The 14082-nt window shown below is 37.5% G+C and overlaps 1 protein-coding gene across 1 annotated transcript in view; it reads right to left on the reverse strand.

The window, feature by feature from the left end:
• Positions 1-240: 240 nt before the first annotated feature.
• Positions 241-14082, reverse strand: part of LOC116004433 (protein transport protein Sec24-like At3g07100) — a 15314-nt gene continuing 1472 nt past the window's right edge. The window contains exons 2-14 of the mRNA XM_031244485.1: positions 12560-13511; positions 12323-12461; positions 11405-11595; positions 10564-10671; positions 10264-10467; positions 9793-10024; positions 8960-9109; positions 8668-8824; positions 7938-8065; positions 7515-7837; positions 7193-7381; positions 6121-6361; positions 241-899 (exon numbers count right to left, since the gene is read on the reverse strand). Coding sequence (XP_031100345.1) covers positions 6128-6361; positions 7193-7381; positions 7515-7837; positions 7938-8065; positions 8668-8824; positions 8960-9109; positions 9793-10024; positions 10264-10467; positions 10564-10671; positions 11405-11595; positions 12323-12461; positions 12560-13501 — 2997 coding nt within the window. The 5' untranslated portion in view covers positions 13502-13511 and the 3' untranslated portion in view covers positions 241-899; positions 6121-6127. The remainder of the gene's footprint in view (positions 900-6120; positions 6362-7192; positions 7382-7514; positions 7838-7937; positions 8066-8667; positions 8825-8959; positions 9110-9792; positions 10025-10263; positions 10468-10563; positions 10672-11404; positions 11596-12322; positions 12462-12559; positions 13512-14082) is intronic.

The following is a 14082-nucleotide window of genomic DNA, read 5'->3' on the forward strand; positions in this document are numbered from 1 at the left end:
AGATTAAAATTGTCACTCTTGGCAATAAAGCACAAGCACAAATATATGGTGTTTACTTACATGAGAAATTCTTCATTTAAAAAAGAAACGGAAGTTTGAAAAAAAAAAAAAAAAAGAAGGTGTTTACTTAGACATGACAAAGAAAACAGATAATGGAGAATAAAAAACTTGGGGAAATGAATACCTAAAATATTGAAAAACCAGCGATTTTGATGTACCAATCTGGCCTACTCAAGCATGGAAATTAAGAGATCAGCTATTGACAACTGTCAAACCAAAATACAAATTTAATTATGGCTTCCACATAAATAAAAATTAAAAAAGGATAATCCAAGATTCCCAGTATAAGAAATTGTACAAGACCTGGTTATGCACCTAAGTCTGAAATAAAAAGGCCCCAGTATTCCATTAAAAGGCATTGCTAATCTCCCGACAATAATAACATAAAACATCGCAATATTTATGCTGCTTGACCAAAATTGTTTCAAAACAACAAAATAAACAAAAGGAAAAAACATCTGCACCAGAATCCAGATCAAGTAAACCACGGGTTCATCGTCCTCTCAATTTCATTTTTATCTTAGTTTTCTTTTGTTCATTCTAATTCAAGGCATCAGATTGGCATCTTTCCTCTGCAATTCCTCGCATTCAGAATGTGAAGCTCGGTGTTTCACCGAAGAATCAAATGGTGTGCAAAAGCAAGGAAAGTAACTCCTCAACTAATAATAACAATTAAAAGGCAAGTGAACCAAAATGGCAGGGTCAACAAACACAAAGCAATTCCTTATTTTTTGTTCTCACCAAATTCATCTGTAACAACTTTTGGGCATTGTTGGATACAAGACCTGACATCCGGCTACAAATCAAAGGGATGGGTAAAGCTGGACCAAGCAAACGCCCTGATAAATTGAAAATTATGCCAAAGCTTAGCAATCATTAGTGGACAAATCGCAGAATCAGAACACTTTAATCATCCAATAGCATGCTAACAAATGAACCCAGCAGCAAGGACAAGAGATCTTGGGTGTAGGGTTCAACACACGATACCAAATTACCAACTCAAGAATACCAGCTAGTTGCAATAAGAAATTACAAAGACCTCTTTTGTAGTCACTATTAATTTCCTCAAAGAACAGGAAAAGTAATTCAAACTACAGACTGCAGTAACTCAAAGCATTTTGTCCTTTTTCTTTTTTGTTTGTTAGCAATCTTAAAATATAGTGGGGAAAAAGGCATATGTACCCTGGCCCCAAAAAAGAAAGATGCTACGTTGAGTGTAGCAACTAAATTTAGAAGGTATCAAAAATTTAAAAAAAAAAAAATTATAGTTCAAAACATGTATGTAAATTAGGAACTTAGTATGAAAGTCAAATTTACTTAAAAACACCACGATACATTGATACACATCATCACCATATCATGCACAAATGTTGTCCATGACAAAGTAATACTGTTGGAAAAATGATGATAGAGATGTTGGAAATATTAGAAAATGTCTTGAGCAGCCCACCTTTACAGCTTTGTTTACTATAGTAATTAAAGCCTTGGGAAAGGAGTAGTTTCCTTCTTTATTTATTATGTCTCTTCCCAATACTCTTGTATGCCAATATATTGATCTGTAATATGAAGTTAGGAGTATGAATAAGAAACCTTTCTAGCCTTTTAACATGGTATCAGAGCCTCTTTTTTGGGGCCGGAGATTTCATTCAAATACCTACAGCAGATGAACAGTGTTCATCATCAATGTTCATCATCCCTTTTCATATTTCATAAATACTGGAAGCTCACTTCACGAAACTGGTGCAATAGACTGTCAGAAGAAACACTGGCGACCTTGCCCGTCCTTTCCAGCCACCAGGAACCTCCCCACGCGCCACCACGACGAACCAGCTCCAAATCCACACGCCGGCGCGTGAGCAATTTTCTGGCGACTTTTTCTGGCCAAACTTTCCAGATCAGTCCATCTATTGTTCGCGATCCTGCGGTGATTTTCTCATATACTCTGTATTTCTGAAAGCTATGGCAAAACATGAAATTTTAAACAGTGCACTAAAAGTTGCCAGGACCACTATTTCTCATACTGATCTTGCATTAAAATCTGATTCAGTTTGAAATCTGGATTTTAGAGCCACTGATCACATTTCTGGTAACCTCTCTTTTTTCTCTAATATTGAGTTCTCATACTCTCTTCCCACTGTCACATTTCGTGATGGATCAAAAGGAATGGCTATAGGAATTGGAAAAGTCACCATTCATTCTTTATCTTTATCCAATGTCCTTTGCATTCCTGGTTGCCATTTCAATTTGATTTCAATTAATCAACTTATTCACTCTCTTAATTGCCTTGTCACCTTTTCTTTTCATTTTGTTGTTATTCAGGACCGTCAAACAAAAGGGGCAATTAGTGCAGGATATGAATCACGTGCTCTCTACCATCTTTCATGTTGAGTTTCATCCACTTTGGGATTCTCATATTTTGTTGTCTTCATTGATGATTTCTCTCGGTGCACTTGGGTCTTTTTAGTGAAGAACTCTTTTGAATTAATTGATGTGTTTCAAAAATTCTACAATGAAATTGTGAATCAATTTGGGGTATCTCTCAAAATCTCACGCAGTGATAATGCAAGAGAGTATTTTTGTGACCCTTTAACTTCTTTCTTTTCCTCACATGGAAAACTTCATGAATCTTCATGTGCTAGAACTCCTCAGCAAAATGGAGTTGCTGAACGAAAAATTCGTCGGCCATACTTTGCTTATTCATATCAAGGTTCCTAAGAATTTTGGGTCACGCTATACTTCACTCTTGCTATCTCATAAATCGAATGCCTTCTTCTGTTTTGCAAGGAAAAATTCCTCTTCATATCTTGCGCCCACAGGAACCTCTCCATAAGCTCCCGTTGTGAATCTTTGGGTGTACTTGCTTGTTTAATGATACTTGGCGTGATAAACTTGATGCTGAGGCAACAAAGTGTGTTTTCATTGGATATTCTCGCCTCCAAAAAGGCTTTAAGTGTTACTGTCCTAAAACACACCGTTTCTACACCTCCTTCAATGTTACCTTTTTTTAAACAACACCCATTTTTCTCTTCCACCTCCGTTGAGTCTTTTCCTAGGGGAACCCATTGAAATCACATAAATTCTCCCTATTCCTACTTTTTCAGAACCTGTATCTCCTGTATCTCCCACTATTCCTGAAAGAACCATACCTATTCCTGAAAGAAGTATACCAACTCCAACCATCCAAGAAGAAGGACATATTCCACCATTGTTGTACACCTACCAACAACGCAATCATCAAGATTCCCAAGAGGATAGACACCCAGTTGAGTCATATCCTACATCATTGTTACCCAATGATATGGGAACACCACAACAAACTCTCCCATTACTAGTCGAGTAGGTAAAAGATCCACTCGAAATCCTTATCCTATCTATAATTTCCTTACACAAAAACGTTGTCTCCAGCATATTGTGCCTTCATTACTAGTTTGTCAACTATTTTTGTTCCAAATAATGTCAAGGAGGCATTAACTCATCCAGGGTGGACTCAAGCAATGGTTGATGAAATGGAAGCACTCCATTCTTCCAGGACTTGAGAGTTAGTCCCTTTACCTCCCTGTAAAATTGTGGTTGGTTGTAGATGTGTGTATCAAGGTTATCAAGGCGGACTTTTTAGGCGAGATGCCGTCGACCGCCTAGTCAACTAGTCGACTAGGCGACCGCCTAGGCGTTGCCTAGGCGATGAGTAATATATATATATATATATATATATATATATATATATATATATTCAGATTTAAACCAATTAATATTAAATGTCAAATGCCATATTAATATTCCTTGAAACTTGTATTGCATTGGGCAACCCAAAAGTTCATTGAGACTTGTTCCTTGAGACTTGCACTATATTGGGCAGCTCAAGAGTCCTTTCTTTTTCTTTTTTTTCTTTGAGTCCTTTCTATGTATGTATATATATACACAGAGAGGCATAAAAAAATCAGATTACATATGTACAGGGAAAATATAGAATATACAGCTTTCAACCTCTAAATTGGGATCAGAGGTAAAAGTCAGTGCTTCGGCTAGGTTTAGGGAGCAGCAGCGACACCGCGACAAGAAGTCCGGTCACCATCGGAGGGCTCACGCGCTGTCACGCGCCACCATCTCCGAATTGGTCCGCCGTCACGCGTCGACGCGTGCGGTTGTTTCCGGCGACTTCGCCGGCCGTTTTGTTCTAGGTGAGGCGAGCAGATTAGGTGATCGTTGTCGACCGCCCAGACGCCTAGGCGTCGCCTAGACGTCGCCTAGGCGACGCCTTGATAACACTGGTGTGTATACTGTGAAGGTTAGTCCAAATGGACAAGTTGATAGACTTGAAGCTCAACTTGTTGCTAAAGGATACAAACATGTTTTTGGCATTGACTACACGGACACCTCCTCACCGGTAGCCAAGATCACCTCTATCTGCCTCTTATTCTCAGTGGCAGCCAATCGCCATTGGCCACTGTATCAATTGGATATAAAAAATGTTTTCTTACATGGTGGTTTGAATGAGGAAGTATATATGGAGCAACCTCCTGGATTTGTGGCTAAGACGAGAGCTAATCTTGTTTGTCGTCTCAAACCCTCTCTCTATGGGTTGAAGCAATCTTCACGTGCCTGGTTTGGGAGATTTAGTGATGTGGTCCAACAATTTGGACAACCACTCTGTCTTCTATAAACATCTACTTGGTAAAAGCATATATCTTGTGGTTTTTGTCGATGATATTGTCATTACAAGGGATGATAGTGAAGGAATAAATCAGCTTAAGAAACATTTGTTTCAACATTTTGTGACAAAAGATATTGGAAAATTGAAGTATTTTCTTGGTATTGAAGTTGCTCAATCCAAACAAGGTATCTATGTGTCTCAACGGAAATATGTTTTGGATATTCTTGAAGAAACAAGTATGACAAATTGCAAACTAGTTGACACACCCATGGATCCAAATGTCAAACTTCTTCCAAGACAAGGGGAGCTCCTATCCAATTGCAAGTACCGGAGATTAGTTGGCAAGCTACTGTACTTGACTATCACTCGACCAGATATCTCCTTTGATGTAAGTGTAGTTAGCCAATTTTTGCAAAAGCCATGTCAAAGTCATTCGGATGTAGCCATTAGAATATTGGGATATGTGAAAAAGGTCTCCAAGTACAGGATTGCTCTATAAGGATCATGGACATATAGAAATTGTTGGCTATACAGATGCAGATTGGGCTAGATGCTCTTGGGATAGGAAAACAACACCAGGATATTGTATTCTATTTGGAGGTAATATTGTTTCTTGGAAAAGCAAGAAGCATGATGCGGTTGCACGCTCAAGCGCAAAAGCAGAAAAGCGAGCAATGGCACTTGGAATATGTGAGCTAATTTGGGTTGAACAACTTCTTACAGAACTCAATTTCTTTCTATAAGCCCGATCCTATTAAATTAATTTGCAATAATCAAACAACTCTGCACATTGCATCCAATCCTGTCTACCATGAAAGGACCAAACACATTAAGGTTGATTGCCACTTTATACGAGAGAGGGTCACATCCAGAGACATCGTTACCACATTTGTTGGGTCAAATGATCAACTTGTTGATGTTCTCACCAAATCTCCTCATGGACCTAGGACTGAATACATTTGTAGCAAGCTGGGAGCTTTGATTTATAAGCTCCAGCTTGAGGGGAGTGTTGAAAATATTAGAAAATGTCTTGAACAGCCACCTTTACAGCTTTGTTTACTCTAGTAATTAAAGCTTGGGGAGAGGAGTAACTTCCTTCTTTATTTATTATGTCTCTTCCCAATACTCTTGTATGCCTATATATTGATCTGTAATCTGAAGTTAGGAGTATGAATAAGAAACCTTTCTAGCCTTTTAACAGAAGAGAAGACAATCATAATTCAAAAGACACTCTGACCCCTTTCCCTACCCAAAATTATAATCAACAAAGGCGAATATAAAATCAAAAACATGTGATTCATTGTAAATTTTGATAAAAGAATAGACAAATAGCTCATTTTAGGAGATACACAAATTGCCAGCAAGTTAATTCACATCATTAACTCTAACAAATTATATCAGGCCATTACCTGTATGTTACGCATTTTGCTGGATTTGCCGGTGTAATTGCACAATCCAATCCATATAACCATTTGTACCACCAACCTGGTCCTCAACTAGATTTCTTAGAAGGAAGAATCCTTCTCTCGGCTGTTCACCTTGCCTCACAAGGTGACATAATTGATAATATGATGGGTCACTTTGTCTAAACTTTCTAAGCAAGCCCATCAATTTTCTTGACATTTCATTATCTTGTTCATGCAGGCAAACCTGATTCTCAAGGGACAAAGAATAGCCACATCAGAGGAAATTTTACAAAATTAAGTGCAAAATAAAGCTAAGGTAACATGTCAACTTTGGCAAAGCTATTTTCTCTTTTTTCTTTTTTATTTGTTGTGGGGTAGAACACAAGGCAAGGGGGAATAAAATAAAATCCATGATATGGAGCCAGTCAATAAAACAGAAAATGTTTAAAGATTATAAAGTTGTGTGGTTGTTGGTACCAAAATGTTTAAAAATATGGAATTACCTTCCTTTGTAGGAATTCCTTTGTAGGAAGTAGAATGGAAGATTATTTAGAGAAAAATCTAGATTAAAGACAGACAAACGAAATCAGCATTTTCCATTCCTCCTATTTATGTTCCACCAATGGAATGAAATTCCATCCTCATAATGGAGGAAATTTGGAAATTTGGAAAACTGGAAAGCAGAAATAAGCAATTTCCATTTTTCCCAATTTCCATTCCCCAGACAAATACACACTAGCTTTATCACACATGCACAATGACATGCATATAAGAGCTTTCCACAAAGAACTTTTTAACTCAAAGATCATTATCATTCACAATTAAGCTAGCTATTTATGAAAAGGCAGTGGCAGTCAAAATAAATAGACCACTGTTTGACGCCATTATGAATATGTACCTCAATAATTGGGGAGGTTTGAGTACAAACAATAGATTCCTATTTGACATGTAGAAGTTCATTATTCATGCAATTGATTTTTCAATTTTTCAGGAAGCTAAAACATGACAGTGAATAGCAAGCCTTGTAGAGTTCAGATCTAAAAGCATAAACTACCAAGTCCATGGTGCATCCTACCTTTGAGAAGTCTGCAGCAAATTCATCACCCAATAAACTCTTGATGATATCTGTTGAAAGCATTCTACCAAACCATATAACAAACCGAAAACCATCATCATAGATATAGAGACCTCTGACATCTAAGCTATCTACAGTAAGCGGCAGCCTTTTCAACATGTTCTCGGACTCCCCAGTCAAGGGGGATGTCTGAAAATCAGAGAGGAAATTATTAAGAAATCCAGAAATAGAGGGAAAGAAACTTTCTCATAGTGAACTGAGATATCAATAATAAGTTCTTCAATTTAATCAGCATCTATTAATAACGGAAAAAGAAACTTACTTTCAAAAGATATTCATCTACACGAATCAGGTTAGGATACAAAAGTTTCAACAGTTTTGCAACTGGCAATGCCATCATAGTATATCCAGAGGCACAGCGTTCATCAAGCTGTGCATCAGAATAACCACCACGTAGGGGTGTTGACTTGGACAAAGCTAATCCATACAAGGGCAATAGTTTCAGTGACTCTGGGTATATCATCCTTCCCCCCAGGCGATGTTGTACAGCATACAAATTTCGATACTCCCTGAGGGCTTTAACAATTCTCAGTTGAATAGAACTACGAGCCTCTTCCAATTTAGTGGAGAGAGTTTTCTCAATTGCTGCACATAAAAATCATATTTGAGAGATCAAGAACCACTTTAACCTACATTTCAAAATCAAGGAGGAACCGAATGCAATGAAAGAAGTGTTTTTTTATACCTAGCCTAGAGAACAAAGATACAATTGCACCAGCATCAGCAAGGCGATACATTTCTCCTAATTCTGCAACCACAGGTGCTGCTGCTGTGTGTACCCTAATACGTCTTTCTCCAGAAGAGGATGTGTACCTTCATACTATTAAGGAACCCTAAATTTCCCAAAGATAAGAGGAAAAGCTAAATACCTATGTATTCAATATCAAGTAGAAATTTCATCTCCATACCAAAATTTCATTCATTATCTAGAACATAACTATACTAGGTTGCATCCCTGTTGGATGCATTATACACCCTCCTAACTTATGACACTGCTATTTTCAGGATTTAGCAAAAATGTTTGACCAAATTCGACCAGTTGGTAATGTTTTTATACTAACTTCAGTATTCTTCCCTTCATAAATCTACATTGTACACACATTCCCACAAAATAAAATGAGCTTCTCTTTAAATTTATATTTAAATTTTGATCATGTTGTAAACTGCCGAACACATAAGAACCGTACCTATTCGAACTGTCATGTAAATTGGATAGGGAGGAACAAGTTAACTTATAATCTATTATCGTAAAAAAAAAAAAAAAAAAGCAATCTTAAGTTACACCAATGAAAACACCCTTTTTTCTCCTAATAAAACACCAAATTGACTTAAGCCTGTACTTGCATCTTAATGGGGTAGAGGTTTCATGTTCAAGCACTGAACCAAGAGAGAGATTTCTATGATTGGAAGGATACAACAAAGCAACTTGGAAGTACACGGTCTGGGTTGTCAGTAGTGTTTCTTCAAGTGATAACTGCATTGCATAAGCTTTGTCACAGTCAACAGCTGGAAGTGCTATTAGATCAGTGGATCTTAGCATAAAATTCCCATGATACGTAGTGAAACGAACACCTTGAAGCACAAAATGAAAAAAATGAATTAGTTTCAAATTGAAAATAAATAAATAAAATCGATTAATCTACCAAATTTCCTTTTGATTCATCACAAAAGGAGTTTGCAGGTTAATGAAGTACAAAAATGACTTACCTTTTCCGCATCTTATTCGCATGACAGCCTCCCAGGCAGTCTCTCTGGTTAGATCTCTTGCCAACTCCTGGCTCAATTTATCTTTATGAATAGTAGCTTGGAAACTTGGATAGTGATACACCTGGCCACCAGTATACTTTGCCAGAGTCCCTATACGAAGATGGAATAACATCTCATGAAGAGCACATACCATGTAAATACTTAGGTCAAAACATTGAAAATAGACAATTTTCATTACAGTTGATCATATCACAAAAAGGCAGGTAAGACTACAAAACCTACTTAGGTATATCAATGCAAATTATAATGTAGCCAAATACTTCTGTTAGTACTGTTCCTAAACCACAATGACACTCATCAATTTTGGCATGCTGAGCTACACTTACGAAAGACATAACTATATAAAGGATGGGTTCATACATCACACAAATGACCTAATGGTTAATGCATGCATATTTACCACTACCGAAACCCAACATTCAAGGGCATAACTATGTCAAGTTAAATTAATAAATGTGCCACTATTAACTATAAATATCTAATAAAATTTTGCAAGAGAACATTAAGGAAAGATGAAATCACTAAATAATAATAAAACCTTTAGTACCCTTGGCATGAAAAAGAATGCAATTACTTTTAATGGATGATATAATTCTTTTGATAAGTAAATGGAATGATATCATTCTTGATCACCCAGATATAAAATCAATTATCAATTAAGTAGAAAAGGAAATAAAAATGTGGGAGCAAAAACATGGATCTAACAAAAGATGTATTCGTATTAAGCATAAATTTTCATACTTCAAGCATTCATTGGAAAGAAAGTTCATTACCTAAGGTTGCTACATCTGTATACTTGTCACTAAATGTATATACATTGACAGCTATCTGATACTTGGTGAAATCAGCAGCCATCTGCTTATAGAAAGGATCTTCTGGTGTTCTTGTTGTATGTTCTTTATCAGTTCCATATATACGTGGATCATCACCTCTCAGCCTCAAACGACCAACACCCAGTGAAGGCAGTGTGCTCTGAAAGATCAACAACTTACCACCAAGTTGATTCTGGCAGTAGGTAGACCACACTTAGTATTGAACCATTTGAAAGGAAGCAAGAAAATGTTATTGGATATCAAAATCTTATTCAACTACGCACCCCGAGCTCACCCACCCCCCCCCCCCCCCCCCCAAAAAAAAAAAAAAAAAAAAGAAAAACAAAAGAGTAGAAGATTCATTTTAACTAACAGATCAAAAATCAAAGGCCAAATAATGCAGTGCACCCTAGTAGACAAAGGTTTACGCACCATAACCATGAATACAGCTTTTAGAGCAGGACCAAAAGCAGATTCCACATTCACATTATCCTGAAACATAGAAGGCAAGCTATCTAGAAATGCATCAATGACAGCCCTAGATTCTGACAAGTTGACAAGCAAGTCATCTGGCAATGGGACAAAAGTATCTTCAAGATCTGACACAACCATCATTTGAGGCTGAGTCAAGGAAGACTGGCAAAAACAGAAAATTAATGAATTAATTAGTGAATGGAACATCAAGGATATTGAAAGCATGTCATAGAATAACTTGATACACAAATCACTTGCCTTCATATTGTAAAAATGAACAGTACTGTCATAAGTAATAAAGCCAATCTGTGTTCTAGGAAATCCAGGCAAACTATCCAAACACTTCTTGATGGTTTGTGCTATAACCTGTAACATATATTTATAATTAAAATATACTTGCCATAATTAAAAAAGAAGGATCTGGCAATTGGAACCACATATAGTCATACATAACATTCCAACTATGAATGCATATATCACATACATACAGAAATGGAAGGCCCACCTCAATAATAGATGGGATCTTAGAGAAACTCATAAGCAATGGGGATATTTTTGTCAATTTGACTAAAAGCCCAAATACACAGAAGGTACCCTTTTGGTCAGTCATTAAATCAATAATATATATAATTTGTAGGATTATTGTCAGTCTAATAGTCTCACCAACATGCAGCAGAACGAAACTGAAAATTCTTGCCTCAAATTAGTCTATGTTACAAATTATTTAGGAAGGAATTCAATGACACAACACTCGTTTGGCCCAGCTTGAAGTTCTTGACAAAGAGGCCTTTTTTATAAAGCCAAACTTAGGAGTTTCATGAGAAAGAGAGGATTTTCCTTCTCATCTACCCTTTTAAAGACATTTTTCTCTTTTTGTAATTGACCCAACCTCTACCTTTTTGAATAGCCCCAAAACAAACTGGGGCAAAACAAGCATATGGTGGGAAACTTCTACTGCCAAGGTTGCAACACAAACTGAATGGAGGAAAAGGGATAATAAATTACACATGGAAGCCAGTGAAGAATATATGTATCCGAGAAAGAATAGAGGCATAATGAAAAGTTCAAAATCTAGAAATTTTTGAATAGAAGTCCCCACCTCAAGCATTCCACTTTTTATGGCAGATATTGATACATCGATGAGAAAGAAATATGTTGGTGGCATTGGAGGCCGGACCATGTATTCAGCTGGAGCAATAAACTCCACACTACCCTTGGTAAGCTCAGGCCGCTGATTTATATCAATTCTTCTACCAGTGGCATCTAAATGGGCAAAATAATCACCATGAACTGCACATAAAAGGTTTGATTAGATGAGCCAGTGCATTTTTAAAAAATAAACACAAGCAATTTACAACTAGTATACAGGAACAGGTATGCATAAGTAGGCAAACAACAGTGCAGCACCATTGAAATTGCTAGTACAACAAATTCAAAATGATTGCACTAATTCATGCATTGCAAGGGCAATTTAGCCGATTAACTATTTGGCAGTTTATAATTTCCTTTATTTGTAGTGCAAATCTAAGCAAAGTCCAGACAGTAACATCAATTCATTTAGTGGTTACATCCATCATGGATAGGGTATTTTGAATTTTAAAGCACGTGGACCACAGGAAAGTAATATGGTTAACAAGACATTAATGGCCATAAAAGAAGATACCAAGTACTAGCATGAAAATAACTAATCTATCATAAGTCATAATGTCAAGAAGCAAAACAATGATCCAATAATCTCAGCTGCAAGATCAATGAGAGCACTACAAAATGCCAACGAAACCCTTGCTTAAGACAAATAATATGCTAAAGTCAACTATGCCTGTAATTCATCAGGAAATATGTCTTCAGGTCAGAAGAAGGATTTACCTTAGACTCTTAGAGTTTACAAGACTACAACATTGATAGGGCAATCTCAGAAAAGGTTCAAATGATTCAAGATCTATAGAGAAAACCAGCTACTATTCACTGAGTAAATGACATATCACATATCTAATGACTATAATAGAGAAACATTTACCATCATTGAGCGATTGACAGATGTTGCATCTCCATTTTCTTCCACTATCGGTGAATGTCACATAAGGGTTTACATAAGTCCGACACCTTCTGCAACGTATAATACCAGTTGTAGCAAAATTGATTATTGGAACTTCTTCCTGGAAAATAAACATTTTTCATATGGCAGGTGAGCTATACACATTCCAAACACTCAGAATATGAATAATCTGCAAATGTCAATGACATGAATACAAACCCCATCAGAAGCCTCAGCAAGAGGGCAAACAACTGCACCAAGGGTTAAGTGCCACCTTGAAGCCAAGGACTGAGAATTTGGTATGCCACTGGTTGTCAAGCGTAGATACTGAGAACTACAGTTCATGGGAAATAGTTCTGACAAAAGGTTTTGTGTATCACTTTCAAATGGCCTTGGTAATACTTTGGAATCAAGTCCTGTATCAAATGATCCAGGAACAGAGCCAATAGAAAGTGATTTGAAATCCTCTGCTAAACCCTGCACATTAGGTATAGGAGGTGCAGATCCTGGATGCTGCATCTGTGATGGCAGTGCATACCCTCCTTGTTGAGAATAAAAGGGACCAGGTGGTGCTGGCATGGGTGGAACATGACCTCCTTGTTGAGGAGGAAAGCCTACAGCTTGCCCAAGTGGGGGTTGTGTCATTGCACTAGGTTGTTGGCTGGAATACCCTGATAACCCTTGCTGAAAAGTTGGTCTAGAAGGTGGATAAGATGACACTGTTGGCTGTGACGGCTGCTGCAAATTTGATCTAGGAGCAACAAGTCGTGGATCAACAGCTGATTGTTGAGCGGCAGTACTCGGCTGTGAAGTACCCATGCTATGGGCAGGAGATCCCATAGGGAATGATTGAGGCTGTTGCTGGAGGGGAACTGGATGTGACAAACCAGGGGCTGAAACAGGCCTAACTGATGGTGGAAAAGTTGGCTGTCCTCCAAATGAATTTTGTGGAGGTGGCACTTGGGCCATTGGAAAACGTTGGAAAGGGGCTGCAGTTGATGGGGCATATGATGTAGACATTGGAGGTGGCCTGGCTGCATCACTAGCCATACCTGGTGCCATAGGTCTAAAACCAGAGGGTGCTGTACTTGGTGGCGCAGCAAAGGGTGTGGAAGCTGGTCTTATAGGAAAATTTGGCTGATTAGGATTTTCAGTCCCCATTGATGATGGACTATGTTCATGTCAATTTACCGGCCAGAAGCAACACAAGCATATTAGCATTATAATGACATTGGATACATTATAAAGTAACAACTGGATTCTAAACTGCAAATCCTAACAAGATCACTAGAAAGCAGCACTCTTGAATTAGCAACATAAACTCATGGATCTTTGAACATAACCCGGTCACCTGCCTAATGCACACAACACACTTACACATGCATACATTAATACATAGCACATTCACCCACAGTTTGACCTCACCATCCTTAATAGACTGAAAAGGATAATTCAAATTGAAGAGAGATTTATGTATTCAATGAAAAAAAATAGAACCAAGACCTTAATCTATAAAACTCCAACTTCTAAAGTCACAAACTCAAATATAAAGTTCTACAAGACTACAACACCATAATTTTAAGTCAAAGCGAACCTTGAACATTCCCAAACCTACATGCCAGGAAACGTGAATTCATACCAATACCAAGTTTGTAAAAACCACTGACACTATAGTATAGCATAGTTCATAATTGAATTAACCACCCAATCAACAGATATTTGGGGGGTTGGGGGTGGGGTGG

The sequence above is a fragment of the Ipomoea triloba genome, chromosome 14 (genome assembly GCF_003576645.1).
Source record: "Ipomoea triloba cultivar NCNSP0323 chromosome 14, ASM357664v1".
Classification (NCBI taxonomy): Eukaryota; Viridiplantae; Streptophyta; class Magnoliopsida; order Solanales; family Convolvulaceae; genus Ipomoea; species Ipomoea triloba.